The following is a 23,732-nucleotide window of genomic DNA, read 5'->3' on the forward strand; positions in this document are numbered from 1 at the left end:
ATATTCATGGCTATGTATGGGAGTATCACAATGCTAGAAGTCTGGCTCTTTGTTTGTGTATTAAACTGACTGAATTACAAAATTCACATCAATAAAACTCCTTGTTCCAACAGCATTCTGTCAGTGTTGTAGTGTGATTAACTGGTTGGCTCTACAAAAGGAAAATAGTCTGTAAGGAGAGGAACTCATCCGCTTATTTTGCAGGCATGATAAGCAAAGGTGATTTGATGAAAAGGGCCATTACCCTTTGTTATGAAGTCATCACAAAAACTCCACCCCGCTGCCTACAGCCAATCACTGTTCTCAGACCCTTTACCTGAGCAAACCATGAGGTACAGAAAAACAGAACAATTTGGGCCTCACACCTCTTTCATTCAAAAGCCATATATGACTTATTGACCGAGGGCACTCTTTAATGTGAGGTGCTAAAAACACATGTAATCAATTGCTGTTTGTATAAAGTGCACACATGTTTGTGTGTGCATTCACATTTGCACAACTGCACATATGTGTACATGTGATGTGGGGTAATAGTTGTGTCTTAATATTTTAATATTTTTACATACCCGGACAACCCATTTAAATGTTCCCTTTTTTCAGAGGAACCACTGCCTCAATGTTTATTAACTTCACAGTAGCATTAAAATTTTACACGTGTATATAAGTTTACGACATTTTTTTTTTTTCATTTGTCCATTCTTTTCGCTTTGATTTACATAGAGCTGCAGTATGTTTGCCAAGTAAAATTAATGCTCTTACGGTATTTTAGAAACAAGTGCCCTGGTCTCTAGCATTGTAGTGCCATCTTGTGGAGACTAAGTTGTATTACATAAATTATTTTATTTCATTTGTAAGCAAGCAGTAAGATTCAACAAAGTAATGTTTAAATGCAGCCCCATGTTGTTGGGTGGAATTTTTTTTTTTTTTTCAAGTAATGTTTAAATGGATGTCAGCCCACTATTGATAGTCTTCTATATCTACCCAACATAAGCCACAAGGGAAGGCTAGAGAAGTTGCCTTTACTTTTTGTGGTTCTTAACAATGGAACAATTTCACATCATATATTAGGATCTCAGTTGCTGAAAATGAAGCACAGAAAAAGAAAAAGAAAAATAAATTAATGAACAATATATTTAGCCAATTTTTTAATACATAAATGTAGATTTCATAAGACCGTACCCTTAATGTTGACTTTCAAAAAGCTGTCTGTATTTGTATATGTAAGACTAATTAAGAGGGAAAGCTATTAAGTTGATGAATTATTTTATATACTGAATCTCTGCCATGACCCCAAACTGACATGTGAGCGTGTTTGTGCGTGTGTGTGCATGCGTAGTCATTCATTGTTTTCATTTATCATTCAATTTTTTTCTATTATTTAAATTTATATTACTGAATCATTTAATGTCAATTTACGTGTTCCGTTTTTCAATATTATCGAGAGCTATGTTAATGCAAATTTTTGCCATTTTTTTTTTTTTTTAATGCTATACTAATACCGTATCGCTGTCACGTAGTTGCGGAGTTATGTGCTCATTTCTGATTGGTCTTTTAGACTATTTGCAACAACAAATATATTTCGTACAACAACCCTTGCCACTGAGTAAGAACTAGCATATTCAGACACATATTTTTTACAATTTAATATTTACTAACAGATACTTTAGAAATTTTAACAACTAAAAAAATAATTCATTAAATAAGCGCAGCGTATAGATATATGAATTCGTACATGTTAATACATTCTGTTCTACAGGAACTCTTTTTAGAAAATGTAATGTTTCTCGACCGGAAGAAGGAAGCAGGAAGTGTTGCTGACTAAATTAAACAGAAAATGGCGATGGGAGGGTGTGAAAGAGTTGTGTCTACTTTGTTTCAGCAGGGTGTACTTGTCAAGATGTATAACCTCAGAACAGGTGCTAGTATTTACTTGCTATTAGTACTCTGTTCTGTCTCCTTAGTCTATGCCGATATCACGGATGGCAGCAATGAGCATTTAAAGCGGGAACATTCGCTCATGAAGCCATATCAGGGTAAGTCGATTTAGCGAATCCTCCTTAGTTGGGAAGCTAACTTTCTGTTCAGTACGTTTGTGCTAATGTAGACTGTCTGATGGTTCTTCAGTATACTTCAACGTTTTGGCGCTTGAATGACCAACTTCTGTATCATGCTTTGCAGGTGTGGGAACTGGTTCTTCAAGCCAGTGGGACTTTTGGGGTAGCACATTGGTGACCAGCCAGTATATTCGTCTGACACCTGATGACCGCAGCAAACAGGGTTCAATCTGGAATACAGTGGTGAGTAACAGATTAGTAAACCGCATCAACCAGCTACAAATGAGCAAAGCATAAAATCCAGGAGGATCATGCACTGTTATTTGTTTACTGGATTACTAGACTTTAAACTTCGTAGGCTACAGCTCGTCCAAAACGCAGCTCTCTCGTTGAACAGATCACACTTGTTCTAAGAGCACTGCACTGGCTGTCTGTTAAATTTGCTTATCGATTATAAGGTGTATTTATACATAATAGGCCTTAAATGGAAACAAAACTCTGAATTGCTGATGCATTTGCATAATGGTTAGCAGAATCACAGTTTGAACCCTGTGCTCAGAATCTGGAGAGTACTGTCATTATCCATTTATTACTTCAAGTTGTGTGGACTGAGGACCTTCAATTACTAAGCTTCTAAATTGTGGAACTCTTTCAGCTAAGATCAGTTGATTGTGACTTGCTTTAGTGTAGTTATTTTTTTATTTTAACTCTTCAATGTTTTAGGAGACCTGTGTGAAGAGCACTATATGAAAAATAAACTTGATTGATTGACCACTGCAGTACAGTTCATGGAATTTGTGCAAAATGTCTTGGGTAATTTCTGACCGGAAAGAGTATATTGCTCACACGTGTAAATGTAAAAACATTCCTGCCTGTCTTTGTAGCCTTGTTTTCTCAAAGACTGGGAGATGCACGTTCAGTTCAAAGTACATGGGTCAGGGAAGAAGAATCTCCATGGAGATGGCATTGCCATTTGGTACACAAGAGAGAAACTGCATCCTGGTAATTTGTCAAACTTAACATTTATAAAATGCACACTTAATACATAATTTCAGTTGCACACTGTATTGCATACTGAATTTTGCATTTCATCCATAGATGATTAACCATTACAAAAAAATACATTTTTGTAAAATGTCGATATCTGTCACTTGTTAAACTGGTTGACGTTTTTGTGTGAATTCTGATCTCTGTGACGCAATCTCTACCTCCACTCAGGGCCTATCTTTGGAAACCAAGACCACTTTGTTGGCCTGGCCGTATTTGTGGATACCTTCCGTAATGATCTCCATGGAATGGACGTAAGTTCTTCTGCTACGCGACTCACCGATGATTCTTTCTCTGCAGGGCCTGTGTTTGGAAGCAATGCTAACTTCCATGGGCTGGCCATATTTATAGACACATACCCTAATGATGAGTCTTCTGACGTGAGTTCACTGGCTGAATTTTTCTTATTTTGATCCTGTTCTTGTGTGAAGGGCTTTGTCCTGTACATGCGTTCATTTTCAGTTGCTCATTATCTTCAGACCTGTGGTGGCTTGACCTCTGTCCAGGCTTATGGACAGAGCATCCTACTCCTGTCATTGCTCATTGCTGCAACCTCCTCTGTCAATTCTGGGTGACTGCAGTCAAACACATTTTCTCCTCCAAAACATACTACTGCTTTTTTTTTTTACATTGCATTCCACAAGTAGAGCTGGTACTGACATGAGGTGGAGGAAGAAGCCTCATGTACAGCTTGAGCAAGGAGACTATGAGTAAATGACTGACTGCCATAAATTGCAGGTGAGTGGCGAGATGCAGTCATCCTGGCCAACTGTTTCCCTCCCTCCCTGGGTGACACAACGACCAATCGTGTCACCTTGTGTGGCTTCTGGCAACAGTTGGCACTGGGACAGTATGAATTTAATATTATAGTGGAGCCCGTCCATGTAATGAAACAATGCCTTAATTGGATAAGCCAGCCAGCTGACCCCCTTTATTACTCTTGGAAGTGATGCGCACTACCACCAGCACTGTTGAAATTTGAAGGCCGTTTTGAACCCCCCACCCAACAAAACGGCATAATCCATTGATTCTAAGTACTGCCTTGAATTTCCTTACCTGTTTGACCTATCTGTGCAATCTCAATAGCATTCAGACTGTTTTGTAAAGTTTCAGTATGGAGCCTTCCTTCATGAGTCAGCAGGTTAGGGTGTGTAGCATCACACATGTCATGGGGATCACTTGTCCAGATGACATGCCTGAACTCGATGTTTTAAGTTTGGCTTTGTGCACTGTAGCTAGTGATGCTTTATGTGGCATGCTTTGCTTGCATCAGCCTGTTGTTTGGTCAACACTTGTAGTCTGCCCTCTTCAACCTCAAATTTTTGAAGGGTGTGAAGTCTGGAGTCTGAAAACATTGCAAAACAGTCATTTTGTGGTCTGTTAAGTATTTCTCACTTGATTATGAGGTATGCTTGGGATTGTCGTCCTGCTGAAAGATCCTTTTACTGGAAAGTTTGAGCTTCCTGGTGGGGGGGATACCAGCGTATTAGGCAAAATGTCTTTGTACTGTACTTGCTGATTGTATTGACCTTAACAAGAACCCCTGAATCAGTAGATTGAAAAAGCAACCTCATAACATCAAAGATCCATCACCATATATCAGCATAAGTGTGATGTCCTTTTCAACATGAGCAGCTTCCTTCAGTGCCAAACCAGCTGCTGGTGTGCATGGTCAAAAAACTCCATTTTAGTTTAATCCGACTATAACATCTGGTTCCAATCAAAGTTCAGCAGCGATGGATTTATCGTGGAAAAAACTGAAAGTAAGTTGCTTTAAATGTATCAAGACAGGAATGAGAGTTTTGAAGATACGTGGATTTCTGCGTTTCAGAGCTCCCAGTGCCAATTATGAGATCGTCAGCAAGTAAAGCAAAACTTGTGGTGTTGACAATCCAGCGTGCCAGTAATGGTTATTTAATTCTCACTGAATGGGTGGATTAGGCTACATATTTTCTAAATTGGTGCTGGTGAGTTCTCAAAATCTCAAAACAACAAACCAAGAGTGTATTCTGTATTAAGCAGTAATGCTCAGCTAGAGTAATTTTGACATTGACTTAATATTACACACATTAAAAATAGGAATTTGTCATATCATTGTCTTCAACCAAGAATGTTAAAATGTGCATTGTTCAAAATGTGCCAAATTTTGGGGAATTAGCTGTTTTATGTGGTTCATTTCTGTCTTCTGTATGTTTCGCTCTTTGTGTGGCACTGTTGAGTTTATGGTAGCATTATCAGTTTTAGGCATCACAATATTTTGAATAATGTAGCCAGGATTGGATTATTTTTTATTTTTCAAACATAAGCCACGTTTCCACCAAAAGTACCCGGAACTTTTAGTCCCCGGAACTACTTTTCAAGGAACTAAAAGGTTCCTTCAGCCCATTGTTGTCTGCGTTTCCACCACGGTCTAAAGTCCCGTGAAGATTAGGCAAATTAGCCCACTGACGTATGAAAAAGCGACGTTGTCGTCGGTCCATCTGTCCTATGATTTCCTCTGTAACCCCATACTACCACCGAAGTAGCCTACATTATTTTCTAATAACTGGGACAGCCCGGAGGGGTTTATTCCACTTATATACAACGGGGTACCAACAATGACTATATATGGTTACTTTTGTATTTATTGATTTTTATTGATTTAATCACCTGGAATTGAAATATTCTTATGCAGCCGTTTGGGCATATTTTACCGTTGTCAAGCAAAACTGTCGTTGGTAGTTGAACTTGGACCGTTGTTATGCAACAAATAGGATATAACAGGCCAATAGTCAGATTGTAACTGTTTTATATATCTTCTCAAACACATTCATCATGTTTTTATGCGAACATTCACTTTCATGTCTTGACATCCGAAGCGACAGAATGCATTCACAATTCCAATATAACTGGCAACAACAGCAGAAAACATGCACACGTTGTAAACAATTTGCTGTTTGATTATTTTGTCATTGTCAATTCCATATAGGCTAATCGCAAAATGACAAGAATAGAACGAAAACTCGGACTTGCGTGAAAATTGTACAGCCACCATTTGCTTTCCTTCGAAGTTACTGCTAGCCGAGCAGCGAAGTGTGCCCTCCAGATGCGAACCATGCACCATAAATTAGTCCATAGTCTTCCTGGTCTTTTTGTGGAATTGAAGAATGGCAGAGTAAAATTACCTCAGTCTGAAAAAGCTAAAGGGACGATTACTATAATTAACCTGTTATTTTACCCTGACAAAAAGTGCGGAAGGTGATTTCCAGTTTGCTTTTACTGTATCATCAATGTGAATTACGCAGAACTACCGCATACCTCACATAACTGTATCAAACGTTTTGAGTTAATTACAACGGGCTAACAAAGAAAATATTCAGCAACCGAATTAATCCGTTTGAATGTTTTGGTACGTAGTATGCTGTCCCAGCACGAATGCTTAGCGTTTTATAAAACGAATACTAAAGCAAGAAAAGAACAGAAGAGCACACGTTATAATTCCAAGACGTTTTTTAAACATGGCGGTTGAAATAAAACAAATAACACTGCAAGTAGTCGACCAATCAGAAATTTTCAGCGCTTGCGCCCCACCCCAAAAGTTCCGGTACTTTTGGAAAGTACTACCCCCCGAGCTTTTTTGGGGGTAAAATAAAGCCCCCGGAACTAAATTTCCTGCGGTGGAAATGCACCGAGTTCCTCAAAAGGTTCCTAGTTCCGGAGTAAAGTTCCTGCAGTGGAAACGCGGCTATAGAAAAAAGCTGGTCAGTTCATGTTGTACCATTCATTCAAATAATCTAAAATTGACTGCATTTGTGTATTGGCATCAACAGAAATCAATTTTCTGTGTCTATGAGTAAAAATCTTGATGCCCAGCCCTAGATACAGACTAGAGTGGGTGCTAGAGTGGGTGGGCAGTAGGCCTGACAGCACGTGAAAACGCCATGAAGTCTTTATAGCTGACCTCGTCTCCCTGTTCCTCAGCGCTCCTTCCCTTACATCTCGGCCATGATAAACAACGGCACCTTGTCATACGATCACAGCAAGGATGGCCGCGTGACGGAACTGGGGGGCTGCTCGGCAGAGATCAGGAACAAAGACCACGACACGTACCTGGCCATTCGCTACTCCAAGGGCAGACTTACGGTAAATGGAACATGTGCATATTTTCATTCTCAGTGGTCTGCTATTGACCCCCATCTTCATGTTGGTGACATGTTTTGAGTAGGGAAATTTAAATTTATCTGTTGCTTGGTTAAAGCTTTGGTCCATTATTTGGCTGTTGTTCATTCACTGCAACACTGTTTTTAATAGGTTATGGTCGATGTCGATGACAAGAATGAATGGAAGGAATGCATTGATATTGGTGGTGTTCGCCTGCCTACAGGGTACTACTTTGGGGCCTCTTCTGCCACGGGGGACCTTTCTGGTATGTTGGAGGGGTTTTGGCAGGACCAAAGCTGGGGCAAGTCAAGGGGCATATTCTGAAAATTCAAAGTGACAAGTAGCAATTAAGTGCAGAAAATGCCAAAAATGATCTGCAATTTCCTCAATTTTAAGAATCTATTTTAGGGTTGTGTTTGAACAGTATACATGTTTATATTTACTTTCAAAGTGCTAATAAGGATCTAGCCCTTAGTTGCTTTAAGGCACACACTGAAGGCACATCTGTATATTCTGCCTTTTGGGTCTCCATCAAAATTCAACCAGGATTTCAGCATTTTACAGGTGTATGTTTCCAGTTTTCCCTCATACTTTCTTCATGCCATCTTTGTGTATTTAAAATGAATAAAACATATCTTGATCTAATAAGCTCTTTGGACATAGGAAAGGGGGGTGACATTTCACAACTATAAGCCATAGGAAATATAATCTTGCACATTGAGCTTCTGTTCCATCCACAAAACAATTATATATTATAAAGGTTTATTTTATTTTAATTTTATTTTATTTTATAGCAGAACCAGTAGTTTATAACAGTGTGGGTTTTCTGTTGAAACACTGAACCAGAACAGCTAGCTCTGGTGGCCAGAGACTATATTACATTGAAGTAGGCATTATAACATTGTAAAACTTAATGTATCATTATAACACGAACAAGTTATGTAAGGGTGATACCCATTTTCACAAATTAGCTGTGCACATATCTCAATGAAATTATGAAAGAATAAGGCTGAGAAAAATATGCCCACATGTAATTTTCTTCTGTTGATGAAGTATAACCAGTATACATGTATAACCATAATTTTGGGTAGATGACTTTTGATGAGATGACTTCTTGGTTAGACGTCTTTTGCATTTTTAAGGTATGAATAACTTATTTTGATTGCCCTTGTAACATTACAAAAAAGAATTAGATTCTTATCCTTATTTTTCCAGAGATACAGACATCTGAAAATGATGCCTCTAAAAAGGTTGCCTTTATGGATCATTTATTTTTGAGTAACTATTGTGTATCTGGAAGTTGAGCTTCAGTTTTAAAAAATATTTACATAAAAAATGTAGAGACTCTGAGGAACAGGTCCGACAGCCTAGTCCCGTGGAATGACTCTATTGCAGGCACATGTGTCTATGTGTGTAAGGGCTTATTGGTATCGGACGCATATAAAATGCCAGTGTGGTGCCCCCCTCCTAGATAATCATGATATCATCTCCATGAAGATGTACCAGCTGATGGTGGAACATACCCCTGAGGAGGACAATCTGGACTGGACTAAGATTGAGCCCAGCGTCAGCCTGCTCAAGTCTCCCAAAGGTAGCGCACTGTCATAGTCACGTTCTAGGCAACCGCTTGCTCCTATCATTGGCATGCTAGATAATTTTGCTGCCGATTTACAATCTGCACATGTAATGGCAGGGATCTGGCAAAGCTCGAACTCGGAGTGGCTGCTGCACTAACTACTGCACTAAAGATTAATTCACCGTTAGCGGATGAACGGACTGCTACACACAACACCCTATATTTAGTAGAACTTCAGAGATGCAAACCTCAGAGCTGACCAGTCAAGTGAACAGGATATAAACCAGGAGGTAGCATGTTCCAATTCAGCTTTTTAATTTCTTTATTATGGATGACATGGATTTTGTTTAAAATAATTACTTGATGTTGAAATTATATCCTGCTTACTGCTGGTTTCATTTATCATTAAGATCTATGGAAATAATTAAAAAAATATAAAAATATAACAATAATAAGCGTAGTGTAAGTAAACAATCCTATCAAGGCAAATTCTTAATTGGTTTATTAGTACTCCTGTTTCAAAGTTATGATCAGTTCAGAGTTCCAAACCACCCTCATCTGCAAGTCGCGCCGTATGAGATCTGCCAAATAGCAGTAACGTAATATAAAGTAAAAATCAAGGATATTATACTTGAATGTAACTATACTATGTTGCTGATTTTGTGATCTCTTTTGTGATTTTGTGGTTCTGCTTCTCTCCTTCAGACAACATTGATGATCCAACGGGTAATTTCCGCAGCACTCCTCTCACTGGTTGGAAGGTCTTCCTGCTTCTGCTATGTGCCCTTCTGGGGATTGTGGTCTGTGCTGTGGTGGGAGCTGTAGTCTTCCAAAAGAGGCAAGAAAGAAACAAGAGGTTCTATTAGATGGGAGAAAACTTAAGAGACACCAGTTGAAGAAAGCAATGTGAATTTTTTAAAGATTGTATAAAATCACAATGTTTATACTGCTGTTCTGGAGTAAGAGGGTTACTTATGGTATTTTCCCATATTTTTCACGCTGTATAAGTGGCCCATGACTACAAAGCATCCAGGTGACATAATTGACAAGGTGAAAGCTGAATTTTAAATGTTTCGTTTCTTATACTTTTCTTTTTACATACTTGTCTTTTGAGAAAGTTTAGAATATTTGAGTTTTAAACTGGAAATCATTCAAACCCCTCTTCCCCCCTGAAAAAATTGGAATTAAATTTTAACATTTTGTCTTCCAATGGAATTATGTAAAGAATCATGATGGTTTTACTTCCCTTTTTGATTTTGTTTTGTTCCCATGCACTCTGATTGCACTTGTTTACAAATGTATAGAAGGTTGTTGGTTTTGTTGCTTTCTTTTTTTCCCCAGACCAGCTTGTGCTTTAAAGGAGATATCTTTGTTTGAACTGAACCCTGGGACAGTGTGTAGACCCAGCCTTAAAGCTGTTTTTGAATGTTAGCCATGCCTCAAGTTTCTTTTGAATTAAGAGCTGTAGGGCTGAACTGTGCAAAGAGATTAAAGAAAAACATATGGTGGGGTCCCCATGGAAACGGTGAGAAAGCAGCAAAACTTAAGAACTTGTTTTCGTGAAGTCCATTGTGATGGAACTATATGAAGTGTTGTTTCACATATGAAAGAAATAGAAATTGACATGTTAAATGTGGGATCCATCTATGGTTTATATTAGAACTTGTGTGATACAATGCAACACGTTTATGGTAAACGTTTATCAGGTTTATGGCGTATTGTGTTGCTATCAGCCTTACCCATGCAGATTTCAGTTGGGTTGCAGTGTTGGGGTAATGCAGTTACTTCCATCTGTCAGACTACAGAGTAGTCTACCACTGTTAATGTAGTCAGTGCTGAATGCTATCAAGAGAGTGGGTGCTTTATTAACATCCTCATACAGTTGTCTATGAGTAAATTACAGTATGTACGTAAGACGGATGAGGCCAAACTCACAACTGGTATAGCAGTTCGTTTGTAGACATACCCTTTGAAACTGCATCATTAAATGAACATAGATTTTTTTTTTTTTTTTTCATTTAGGGCAAATTACACTTTTGTATGAACCTAACTGCAGAACAGTACTACTCTTAAGACATTACATGGAGGTGGCATTCATCAAGTGCAAACAGTGTTTCCGTCATCAAACATGGCTGCTAGTACTCTACACTTTTTTTTTTACAAGGCCTCCCTGAATCTGCTGTAAACACAAGAATTAAATCTAGCCCCTTTAATTTGCAATAGAAAAGTACCAAATATTTGCACATTTTTTCCTGTGTAGCCAGAGAATGTGGCTGCACAAGGCTGTCTATTCAACAGTGCGTTCAGTTCAGTTTTGTACCAGGTAATGAATGCAAACCTGTGGTACTTACTGCTTTTCAGTAAATAATAAAAATGTACAATATTGGGTTGTGTGATATTGGTGATTTCAATTCAGATTGTTTATTGTCTTTATTGCTTGTTTGTGGAGGCTTACTGAGTGAACAGTGGAAAAGAACTGAGTTAATGTTTGTCTTAACAGTATAACACCACAGACAAGGTTGCTCACTTTAAATCGCATTCACACCTCAAAGATGAACTGTGGCCATTTTCATTTGTTGCATTGTCAAATGCACTAACCTACACAGACACGTCATAGATGTAAACAAAGTGTTGTCATTTTAACACATTTGATTAAGCAAGATCACTGTCAGAATTAGCTGAGTACTTGTTCTACTCTAGGCTAAAAGAGCCCCTATCTACCCCTTGGTCATGACTGAAATATTTGTGAAATCTCGACCCGTTTATTTCTCCTGACAAATGACTGGCACTTCGCAGGGTTTCCCATAGAAATAACTTACATTAAACTACAGCATCCACAAACCCGCAGTGCTTGCAAACCGTCTTGAACATGGCGAAGAAGAAACGCCCACTGTTGAAACTCCAACATTGATTGGGTGATGCTGAGCGATAGGTTACGTGGCATTGGTTTCTTTGCGCACACTCAGCTCTCGCAACCTGTCTTTTTCCCTATCACCGGTAGCAAGTTAACGTTAAGATGGTGGCCGTCAAAATGCAGTTTAGCGTGTTTTCTGTTTTGTTGTTTAACGTTCTATACAATTTGACCAGCGCGTTATATTTTCACATAGGGGAGACAGAAAAGAAATGCTTTATAGAGGAAATTCCGGATGAAACCATGATCATAGGTAATGGCTTCTATATCCACTGCATTTTGCTTGCTGTTAGCTGCCAGTTAGCCAGGTCATTCGTCGAGAAGATAGTCAGCTAGCTAACAAAACGTTTTGAAAAAGTATTGGTGTAACGTTAACTGGTTAGCTAAATTACAACGTTTCGATCGCGTCGTTTTTATAAGTCTGGCTCGTTTCTGGTAGTTCGCTAAGGTTAGTTAACGGAGTTGCTTTCTCAGGCAATTTTACCAGTCCAGTAGTAGAGCTAAATTGTAGGCTAGCAGCAGGGCTAGTCAGTATACGCAATATTGGCGACAGTAGCGTGGCAACGTTGTCGTGATGGCTTTAATCCTGCGAACATGTAAACTGTCAGCTCAAAGCTTTTACTCAAGTAATCGAATATGGAAAGTTAGCAATTGAATGTGATAGCTAGCTGACGGGAAAATCGAGTACATAAGTAGATAACTAGTCACAAAAGTTGCTAGCTAATTGTTGGCTAGTGTTGGTAGTTTAGCTAACGTCAGCTTCTAAACTGCGGACAAGGCCGAACTATCCTTATTCATTAACGTTAACGATGAAGAATCAACTTGCCTAGCCGTTCACTGAGACATGATACTGTCAGCTATGTAGCTGTGTAGCCATGTAGCTGTGTAAATGTTGGATTTGTGATCAAGGCCCGCCAACTTGTGCAGGGATGTGGAATCGGACTGCTGCAGGCGAGACCTTGCCCTGGTTTTTTTCTTGCTTGCACAGTTGACAGTTCGCAAGCACTTCCTGTTGTAAGAACACGAGCAGCACCACTCATCTTGGCAAAGCTTTACAGCCATGTAGTTATTTTAATAATTTATAGGATTTAAATACATTTGCAAATAATAATTGTACCTCCTGTTTTTCAGTTTATTTATTTTTTATATTTCTTTATCTTATATTTTGGTTACGTACACTATAATGAGTAAAATGCGTCACATTGACAACAGCTTGACTGACACAGTGGGATTGTGGTCACCTTTCTTATTGATCGTTTCATACCACATTCTTTCTTAAATCCAGGGAACTATCGCACACAGTTGTATGACAAACAGAAGGAAGAGTACTTGCCTGCAACACAAGGACTTGGGATGTTTGTGGAAGTGAAAGACCCTGATGAGAAGGTATGCTGGATCAGGTTAAATCGCTTCTCTTACCCCAGGGGTATCCAGTCCTATACAAAAAAGGATAAGAATTTTGTTTTAGCCCTGCACCAAGTCATCTGATTCTGCTTATCAAGGTCTTGATTGATATCAAACCACGGTTAGTTAATTAGTTGAAACCAGTGTCGTGGTGCTGGGCTAAAACAAAAACCGGCACCCACACTGCCCCTTTTCAAAGAAGATTGGACACCCCTGTCTTACAGTCTCAGTAAATAAATATGTATGACGTTTTGCTCAGTGTCATTGTTCCCCCCAAGGAACTTTCTTTTTTTTTCTAACCAATATTGATTTTCATCCATCATTTCTAGGTGATTCTGTCTCGCCAGTATGGGTCAGAAGGCCGATTCACATTCACCTCTCACACCCCTGGTGAACACCAGATTTGCCTGCACTCCAACTCCTCCAAGTTTGCGCTCTTTGCAGGTGGAATGCTGGTGAGAAAAATGTCTTTAACCTTTAGCTGCCTTTAAGTGTCTTAATACATGCACACTGTAAGATCCAGAATAACTGTCCCATGTGTTGTTAAATCTTTGAACACTGTGTTTCATGTAATCTGTCTTTAATGATTAGCTCTTTGGCAACTGATCTGCCAAATACTTTGTTCTGTATTCTTTTGTCTCAGTTTTCTTGGTGACTTTGCTGTATATTTATTCTTAGTGTGACTCCTGTTTAATGGAAATTATTTTCTTCAGAGGGTTCACCTGGATATTCAGGTTGGGGAGCACACCAATAATTATGCTGAGATCGCGGCCAAAGACAAACTGACCGAGCTGCAGCTCAGGGTGCGACAGCTTGTTGAACAGGTTGACCAGATTCAGAAGGAGCAGAACTACCAGAGGGTGATTATTTTTCTCTTCACTAGTTACAGTTCCAGTGTTGGATCTTGCTTACGTGCATCAGACTGTTATTTAACATTTGTATTCATGATTTATTTTTCATTTATTTTTACCCATTGGAGGAAAAACTATACATATGTATGAACTGCTGACCTTCCTTGTCTTTCAGTACCGTGAAGAACGTTTTAGGCAGACCAGCGAGAGCACCAACCAGAGAGTCCTGTGGTGGTCCATCGTCCAGACACTCATCCTCGTGGCCATTGGCTTCTGGCAGATGAGGCACCTCAAGAGCTTTTTTGAGGCCAAGAAACTAGTCTAGAGTGCACTCTTATTTGTTATTTATGCATTTTCAGTTCATGCAGTAAAAGTAAACGTTACTCGGCACGTGTCACAATCCCAAAGATCTGGAGTGGTGAAATTACCGTTGAAACTTATTTTAACATTGCATTAGCCCCTTTCTCCCTGAGGAAGAAATAGTTCTCTTTCAGAGTTTATTTTTACCTTTTTGTACAGTTTAATGTCCTCAATTTATAATTACATCAGACTATGCTGCATCAATTTAAATTTTAGAGACAATTTTACACCTCTCTTTACCTTAATAGGATACTGGTACCACATTTTACTGTCGGATTAGCATGGTTTTATCTGCGATGAATTGGTTGTGTCTTTGCTTTTTGTTGGTATTGTCTAATCGGGTATGGTGCCCTTCCGCAGTTTAAATCATGTAAAGGTCGATTGCACTTCTCAAGGATATCTTTGTTTTCTTTATGAATCAAATAAACCACTGGAAAAGAATGTGCCGCAGTTCAATATGGAAAGGATTAAAATGGCTGTCATTAGCTCAAATGCTTATATAAATAAACAGTGTTTTGAAACCCCACTGATAAAACATTTTGCTGCCACCATTTGGAAAATGGTTCTTTGTTAGCGCAGTGCAGCGAAAGACACATTCAACTTGTTTAAAATGTGAAGAGTATTACTCTTGCTCTAGAATTTGAATACTATGTGGCAAAAGGGTATTTTTGTAGTTTAAATAATTGTAGATTAATTTTCCAAAATTGCTTCATAGGTTCATATCGTTCCTGCGTACTTTGGCATGCGTTGTGCTGTGATTTGAAACTTGGCCCTTCTACTGACCTATGGTTTGATAAGTACTTGAAAGTCTTTACCAGTAACGAATTTAGTGAAGTGTCTGAAGCTGCTTGATATCCCATATTTCCTGAAAAATAATAAATGAGGAAGGCATCTAGTTTTTGGGCTAAATTAAGCAGCGTTGAAAGCACTATTAATAAATAAAGGTTATTACCAGTGTTTGAATTTGGACTTCTACCAGCCAGACTGAAAGTTGTGCCATTTGTAGTAGTTGCTGTGTTTTTTACGTTTGCTTCTTATTCCATAAATAGTGTATAAAGTCCTTGAAATTATGAAGACCTACAAAAGATTTTGTTAATGTCAGTTTACTGAGCCTACAAATTAGTTGATTGGATTCAGTGCTAGTGTCTGTGTGAGCTAAATTTTGGAAGCAGGATGTGTTAGGTTAAGGGTAAGAACATCGCAAATGGAAATTGAAATTAAACATTTGCATATTATTTTTCAAGAATTAAAGCTTAAAGAAATGTACTGTTCAATGAGGGGACATGGTTCTATTGGTGTAACGTTAACTAGCTAGCTAACTTACAACGTTTCGATCGCGTCGTTTTTATAAGTCTGGCTCGTTCCATTCTATTCCATGGCAAAACTGGATTGTGGGTATACTTCCTAACAGATGAAGATTTTCCTGCCATTCTCTTTAGATAGCTTTCACCAATGCTTACATCAGAATATCCATATGCCCATGGTCAGCTTGAAAGTGGAGAATATTATATGAAAAAAACGGATTTAGCTTTGCCTTCAAAACAGCAGTTTTTTACACTGTAAAAATGTTTTTAAAAGAAGTTGAGTTTGAATGTATGTACTATAATGGCAGTCGGATTTGTGCATACTGCGTTCTTGAGGGTTTCATAAATTTGCTATATATATATATATATATATATAATTTCTGTATTTGCTATTTTCTTGCAGTTTTTCCTGAATGAATTCTGAGAACCAATCCCATCCAAGTGTCTGTACATGTTGCTACCCGCCTACCCCAAACCACTAATGTTTTATGGATAATTTTCATCTGTTGTAGACTGATTTATTAATTTAGTGCCATTTCCTTTTTTGCATTTGTATTACTAAGAGGACTCTGTCTGATGATTCTTTTATATTTTGAAACTAAATTTTTTAAGGACAGTGGGTTAAAATGGGTGAAGGCTTTGAGTTTCTGAATATCTTGGGCTTTTGAGTGTTTAAATTTGGGTTCAGAAAATTAAACATTCTGTTGAAGTTATTCTTTGTAAGTAGACCTGAAAATAAATTGTTTCCCCCTAAGCCGTTGTGTTTTAATATACATATTAAGAAATAGTGCCATGTGATCTTCTCAGCGCTGCTGCATGAGAATAAGAAAATATGCTTAGGATAAAAAGACCTACATAATTTGAAGTGTGTAACGTAATACACCTTGCAATTGTGAAAAGTATGGTTGTCAGATTCTAAAGGAGGAGTGTTAATTTAACAATAACCAGAGACTGATACTCCACTAATCCTTTTTAATTCCTGGTGTAAATGGGCAGAACTACAGAACTAAAAATACTGTTTTTATTAATAATTTATCAATAGTGTGTCAAGGGTTGTTTTAGATAAACTTTTTCACATTTTCCACATTCACAGGTCCTCTCAGTATAAGCAGTGCAACACATAATATAGTCCTACTCGGTATAGGAACTCGTGCGTTGCGGAAAGTTTCTAGTGGGAACAACATTTGTAACGAACCAGATTGAAAATAGCCAGCGTGTAGATTTTTAAGCGGAGTGAGGAGGGGAGCTGTTTGCTTGTATACGTCAGCGGTTTTTATGAAATGTCATTCTGAGAAAAACGTTTTATTTTTTACTGAATTACAGAAGCTCTAAAAAACTGTCGTTAGCCATTTGTATGAGTTTGCAAGCTAACAACAGAGAGCCTGGTATCACAATCTAGCTGAAACGGAAATGTAGCATGCTAGCTATCCAAAATGAAATTAATCACTAGCTAGCTGCGTTAGGTAGCCAGCTAGTAAACCAGCTATGTTTGTGTCAAGATAACGTTAAAAGCCAAAAGGTTTTTGTTTTCCAGATAAGGACAGTAGAAGGAATGGGTAAATGTGCATTTTAAAAGTAACAGAAGATGAATATTGAGATGGAGAAGTCTAGATGTAAAATCACAGCTAAAACAACGTTTTCTTAGACATTAGAATAGCGTCAAAATCCCATTCCTTATTTTTAAAGAGCTTGTTACTTGGCTAGTGTGCTGAAGTTCACTGAAGGCAGTTGGGAAGATGATGTATTCTTCCCGAAGGAAACCGGTCCTGTACTTTAAAGAGGACCGAAGGTAAGATACACGACTAATTTTTGCTAATTAGCGGTTTAGTTGACAAATCTGAAGTATAATAGTAATATGCCGCAGTATCAGTTACGTTAAGCTGCTCTAAATAAACGTTGGCTACATATTCATCATATTCAATATTAGCTAGGTATATTTGTCTTAATGTGTGTGCGTATTTGCATTGAATTATCCCATAATTTAGTTGGTCAATTACGACACTTGTGATATTTCTAACTCGCTTGGTATTACTAACTTATTAATAGTAATTAGCGCGTGTGAAGTGATGTCTGTGTACAACGGCGAAATGTTGTCAGGAGTCACGCTCTGTGTCATTTTTGGGACAATTTTTCAGATTTGAAAATCTAAAAGGTCGTCGTCAAGAAAATAGTTTGTGAGTATGGTAGGAGTGTGGTTTTTCTATATTTGTTTTAGGATGGTGCATCAAGTGAATACTACGTCAGATACACTTAGTGCATGCATTGTGTTTTATTAAACTGGATGTTTCCACATTTATTAGTTATACAAGCTCGGCCAGGGAAAGTTTACAGGAAAGGTAGACCGATTCACAGCAATATTTACATCATAGTAATGCTGTAATTTTAGTTAGGCTATACCAGGTCTTTCGTTGCACAGTGAGCCTGAAGCCTGTTGGCAAAACTAATCATGTACAGTAGGCCTCATGCTACAAGAATGTACGCACAGGCAGCACAGCTTGAGTTGTGTAAACATCACCCTTGCCTTTCCACCATGTCACCACCCCTAGCCCTTGACTTAACCCTTGTCCTAAATATACTTTGCCCAGACACATGGTCTTGGTGTGTTCCATACAGTCGAAATGACATGTAGGCTAAGCCTGTTATAACCGAAGTCAAAACTCCACTCTGTTCATACACGTTGAGAAAGAAGGCAGGTCACAAACATTCTGTGTCACTTTGTTGTGAGAGAGCTCAGCTACCAGCTACGGTCTGTGTTGATTATAAACTTGATGTTGGTGGTCACTGGTGGTTAATCAAATAATAGCAGCCATTTGTGTTTCACATTTAGACTTGCTCCTGCCTCACTACCTACAAAGCTCTGAGTATAGATGTTTATCTTCTACTTCTTGCGTGACATGCATGGGTTTTCCAGGAAACGTGTTTGAATGTGTTGGGGAGGGGTGGTGCTAACCAGTTCAACTAGGCTCTGTTTTGGAGAATTTGTTTCCTGTTTAATCTTACCTGTGCTGTGATTTTTATTTCGACGTATGGGGCTTGCTGCTTGATTTTTCTGTTCTGGTCTGAATTAACCTGCATATATTCTGGTCCAGACAATGCAGCATGGAGTTCACTATGGTTATGGTTTTTCACTCGATGGTTTCTGTGTACATGCACAGGCTCCAGTAAATATTCAGCCAGTTTCAGACATGGAAGGATGTTTAAAAAGCTTATGTCTTTTTCAGATTTCTGTCCTGGAAATGCAGCATATTGAAGCTCTTTGGCCTGTGCCTGGTGCTCGTCTTGGTGCCACTGCTGTGGCTGCAGCTCAGCTGCTCTGGGGACATGAACCGGGCTACAGTGGAGGACAGCCACCTGCCTCATCAGCCCTGTTCACTGGACAGACAGGCGCTCGTAGCCGACAGCCCCTCATGGGGTCCACATAAGATGGCCCTCCTCATCCCTTTCCGGGAGCGCTTTGAAGAGCTGCTGGTCTTTGTTCCTTATATGCACGCCTTTCTGAACAAGAAGAAAATTCGGCACAAAATATTTGTTATTAACCAAGTGGATCACTTTCGGTGAGTCGGAGCCAGAACAATCTTCACAACTACACTTCTCACAGTTGTTTAATCTATTACAGTAGAGAATATACTGTAATTTTCATCTTGACTAATCTGTGCGATGGGATGACAAGAGTATGGCTGCCATTGGCAGCCGTGCAGCGCATTAAAAGAATGTGCTTGGCTTTGGAACTGAGGGTCACAGGGTACGTACTTTCAGCTATGGACTGAATCTTGGCATTTAAAGTTCAATAAATGGTGTAATGCATAAATTGATGATGTAAAGTATGATAAATGACGTAATGCATACATTGATGATGTAATGGATAATTACACGCATATAACTAGACGGAGAAAGTCTGATAAACAAACTTACGCTATTGTAATGTGAAGATTCTTAAGCTTAAGCAGTGCACAGTTGAACTCAAAAGAATGTTTGAGAATGGCCTCCTCTTCCTGCAGGTTCAACCGAGCTTCTCTCATAAACGTGGGTTTTGAGGAAAGTGGAAACGACACAGATTACATCGCTATGCACGACGTGGACCTGCTGCCTCTAAACGAAGCGCTGGACTATGGATTCCCAGACCAGGGGCCCTTTCATATAGCCTCCCCTGAGCTGCACCCGCTCTACCACTATAAGACCTACGTGGGAGGAATACTGCTCCTTACCAAACGGCACTATCAGATGGTAGGGCCTTGCCACCTCTCTCTCAAATGGTGACTACTTTGAACTGTGGATTGAATTTAAAAAAAATGTACTTCTAAATTCTTCCCCCCCTTTCCCATGGCTGCAGTGCAATGGTATGTCCAATCGTTTCTGGGGTTGGGGAAGAGAGGATGACGAGTTCTACCGGAGACTGAGAAAGGCAGGATTAGAGGTATTTTCAGGATTATTTTAATTAACTGTGTACAGTATGCTGAGCGTGTCACTGAGACTGAAGCGCAAGCCACTCTTGCACTGTGGCTATGGAAGCAGCGATCATCAGGTTTTAAAATTTCAGAGGATTTCAAGTTGTCCTAGCACTTCTGTTGACCGCCACATTTTCTCCCTCTAGCTTTTCCGGCCTGTTGGAATTACCACAGGTTACAAAACCTTCCGACACATCCATGATCCTGCCTGGAGGAAAAGAGACCAGAAGAGAATAGCTTCACAGAAGCAGGTGAAGTTACTTCCCTGACAAGAAGAATATATCTAGTATATATACAGTAGAGACCAAAAGTATGAGGCCACCTGTGGTTTAAATGTATTTAATTTTTTTACCAAACCAGAGTAAACATTTTTTTTTTCAGTTACTACGTACAATAACACCAAAAGATAAGTTTTACTTAAAAATAATCTTAGACATGACTTTCCTCAAAATAGCCTCCTTTGGCTTTAATTACAATTAAGCAAATCATTGGAAGTCTGTCCAATGGTTTTGCAAATGGAAGGTGGGAGGGTGGTGGCGGGGTAGTTAAATGGACTGAAATCTTATCTACCTTAAGGTTTTATTAAAACCACTGGTTGCCTAATACATTACATTACATTACATTACAGGCATTTGGCAGACGCTCTTATCCAGAGCGACGTACAACAAAGTGTATAACCATAACCAGGAACAAGCATGACGAAACCCCTAGAGAGAAGTACCGGTCCAAGTGCAGGGAACAACCGCATAGTTCAACTTGGACCCTGAAGGTTAAACTGATTAACACTAACACAACGAGAGCGGCAACAACGCGGTCTATGGAAAAAATACAAGCAGTAGTTAAGACAGTTAATGCACCTAAGTCACCTACGAAACAGCTGCCTAGTTACAACCCTAAGCTTACAGTCATTTACAGGGGGGTAGGGAGGGATGGGGAGAGGTGCAGCCTGAAGAGGTGAGTCTAATACCATTGGCCTGTAGTGAAATGGGCATTAAGCTGAAAGAAATATGGTAAATAACGTGGCGTTAGGCTTAGATGTGTGGGGCCGAGTAAACATAATGTGTGGCAAGGTTATTCCCCTCGATAAATTGCAAAATTGCACCACAACTACAGGAAGAACTCAATGCAGCTGGAGAGAAACCAGTTCCCCTTGCTGCACTGAAATGGCAACTGTGATCTAAAAGGATGTGCATCTGCCTTTTCACAATCTTTCACAAAGATGTCCAGTGTTGATGGTGCTTGGCTCATTGGAGTCTTTTCTTCCTGTTTACAACACATAGCAAGGACTTTTTCACAGATTCGCATCCTTTTAGACCAGCAGATTGTATTTGCCGTTTCACTGTAGTTAGGGAAACTGACTTCTCTCTAGTTGCTCTGAGTTCTTCCTGTAGTTTTACGATGGTTTCTGTTGCAAGATAATGCAATATATTTGTCTTCTATCTCTTTATCTACCTGGTCTTCGCCTGTTAACATTACTGCCAATCAGCTGGAATTTTCTGAATGTGTACTGAACACAGCACCTGGAAATAGTGTTAACTTGTGCATGGCCTCAATTATTTGGATCTTCATCTACTGTGCTTGCCTTTATATATCTGCTAAAAAAAAAGTTTAAAAAAACCTTTGAAAAATAGCTGTTATTTTTGCCTCCTGAAATGGATTGGATTCATCAGTTACAGTAATATTGATGTAACCCAATACAATGTGTCCTACTTTTTTTTTTTCTTCCTTCTCCTTGGCAAAATAGGAGCAGTTCAAGGTGGACGCTGAGGGCGGGTTGACAAACCTTCGCTACAAAGTGGAGTCACGGCAGGATCTGACCATTAGCGGCGCTCCATGCACCATCGTCAGTGTTAAACTAGAATGTGACCAGAACCAGACTCCTTGGTGCCTGCTAAATTAGTGCCTGTCACATGGACCAGACAGACAGAGAGGATGACAGGTGACAGGCGGTGGGTCGAAGAGGGGTGGGTGGCCAGACCCTGGGTTCACCTTCTGGCTGTGCCAGGGTGTCTGCTATCCCACAATGCACAAAGCCCTGCAGGGAAAAAGAAATACCTCTTAATCGCGCGACCACACGCGTAATGTACGGGACACAGGGAAACAGCCGGGCATATATGGCCAATATATGGCCACTGTGGTAGAAGCATAATTTATGATGAACTAGTATTCCCCATTACTTTATCTTAGCTGCCTGAACCGCTGTCACAAAAAAGCACTGTCTCACGGACTAAGTTTCAGCTGCTTTTCAGAAAAGGTCATAAAACTGAGCCTTGTTTTAGAAACTAATTACAGGCTGCACTTGCTGTCATTTATTTTATTTTTTTTAAGTTTTTTTTTTTTAAAGTTTTTTTTTTAATTTTTTTTTTTTTAAGTAATTTATATTGCATCTGAGCTTTGACACATTTGGAGTAAATTTGCCATGGTACAATAAGGCAACATAGAATAAGGAAATATTAAAAAGTACTGCGCAAATTTAAGTAATTATTTCTGTGTACATCAGTCAGTATTATTGTTTCCTTGTGAGGTCTGTAAATCATGTATTACAAGAATGTTCTTTCCTTGAAAAGCACTGGAAACAATATGACACCTTTTCAGAATGGGAAGATGGATGCTTGACTGGGAGGGCCTTCATGTTATTGCTGTCCTCAGTTGATACAGGACTTCCGGTTCTGTTTCATTTTGTGGCCGTTGAACGCTTTATTTTGCTTTTTTGTGGCATGATTGAAACAGAAGAGCAGCAGGAGCATTTTTACATGATACAGTTATAAATACGCATCTCTTTTATTGTGTTCGTAGTCTGTAAACACAACCTGTGTTTAACCTGTTGACTTTCTTAAGACAATGGTGAGTAAAAGGTACTATATGTGTGTTTTCACAGTATTTATATAAAGCTCAGATTCAGAGACCTGACGTGTGGTCTTTTCGCTTTCGCTTTGCAGTTATTTTTTTATTAAATGCAAGTTTTCAAATATTTATTAGCACCTGTCATTTTATGCTGTCCAGAATTAAATTGTCTGACTACTATAGCACAATAACTCATAACTTGGAATTCGTTCGGTGGCACCTATTTTACGCGAATCTGACATTAAGATCCAGAACTATTGTCACTGGTCAGTACGTATAGAATACCTTTCTTGAAATATGCGAACAGGTCCGACCGAAGTAGCTGCAGTGATAAATCATCCGTAATATGGTTGACGAACGTCGGCGCATTGCCCTCATCGTGCACTAGATGGCACGATAATGGTTATTTGACCTGGGCGACTTATTGTAAACGACCCTTATGTAATCATGGAAAGTGGTGTGTTGGCATTAACGCATGAACATTCTCACTTGGGTCAACTACAAAAGTGGCATGACAGAAAATAAACATGCGCACATGCTATGAGTTTTCCTTCTGAATACAAAATTATGAAATGTCCTTTGAAAATATTCCCTTTTTACAGATACTTTAATACAGAGCGACGGTGCGGCCCCCTCAGCTAGATTTAGGAACACCCCCAGGAGCACTATTATTGTGTGTAAAGTAGGTTAACAGTACAGAACAAGAACGTTCGCATTCGTCAATGCTCAATAAAAATTCGATCTTAATGTTCTTTGGAAGACTACTGAAGACATTTTCTAAGTAAACTTGAAAAAT

General features: G+C 39.1%; 3 protein-coding genes across 4 annotated transcripts; all 3 read left to right on the forward strand.

The window, feature by feature from the left end:
- The first annotated feature begins 1,802 nt into the window (after positions 1 to 1,802).
- lman2 (lectin, mannose-binding 2) lies at positions 1,803 to 11,228 on the forward strand. 2 transcript variants are annotated; one of them, XM_064328055.1, is made up of 8 exons: positions 1,803 to 2,033; positions 2,179 to 2,297; positions 2,939 to 3,056; positions 3,402 to 3,481; positions 7,062 to 7,223; positions 7,392 to 7,506; positions 8,713 to 8,832; positions 9,523 to 11,228. In XM_064328055.1, exons 1-8 carry the CDS (start codon positions 1,835 to 1,837, stop codon positions 9,681 to 9,683), a joined length of 1,074 nt encoding a protein of 357 aa, XP_064184125.1. In that variant the 5' UTR covers positions 1,803 to 1,834; the 3' UTR covers positions 9,684 to 11,228. The 2 variants fall into 2 exon arrangements, with proteins under 2 accessions (XP_064184125.1, XP_064184124.1); XM_064328054.1 differs by lacking the exon at positions 3,402 to 3,481 and adding an exon at positions 3,273 to 3,355 and having other exon boundaries at positions 1,805 to 2,033.
- Positions 11,229 to 11,773: 545 nt separating this feature from the next.
- Positions 11,774 to 16,401, forward strand: tmed9 (transmembrane p24 trafficking protein 9). The gene is made up of 5 exons (XM_064328058.1): positions 11,774 to 11,981; positions 13,014 to 13,114; positions 13,462 to 13,587; positions 13,846 to 13,992; positions 14,159 to 16,401. The coding sequence occupies exons 1-5, from the start codon at positions 11,834 to 11,836 to the stop codon at positions 14,306 to 14,308; spliced, it is 672 nt and encodes a 223-aa protein (XP_064184128.1). The 5' UTR covers positions 11,774 to 11,833; the 3' UTR covers positions 14,309 to 16,401.
- Positions 16,402 to 16,792: 391 nt separating this feature from the next.
- b4galt7 (xylosylprotein beta 1,4-galactosyltransferase, polypeptide 7 (galactosyltransferase I)) lies at positions 16,793 to 23,063 on the forward strand. Its single transcript, XM_064328057.1, has 6 exons — positions 16,793 to 17,436; positions 18,869 to 19,201; positions 19,646 to 19,871; positions 19,978 to 20,061; positions 20,239 to 20,343; positions 21,837 to 23,063. Exons 1-6 carry the CDS (start codon positions 17,384 to 17,386, stop codon positions 21,990 to 21,992), a joined length of 957 nt encoding a protein of 318 aa, XP_064184127.1. The 5' UTR covers positions 16,793 to 17,383; the 3' UTR covers positions 21,993 to 23,063.
- Positions 23,064 to 23,732: the final 669 nt, after the last annotated feature.

The sequence above is a fragment of the Anguilla rostrata genome, chromosome 3, assembly GCF_018555375.3.
Source record: "Anguilla rostrata isolate EN2019 chromosome 3, ASM1855537v3, whole genome shotgun sequence".
NCBI lineage: Eukaryota > Metazoa > Chordata > Actinopteri > Anguilliformes > Anguillidae > Anguilla > Anguilla rostrata.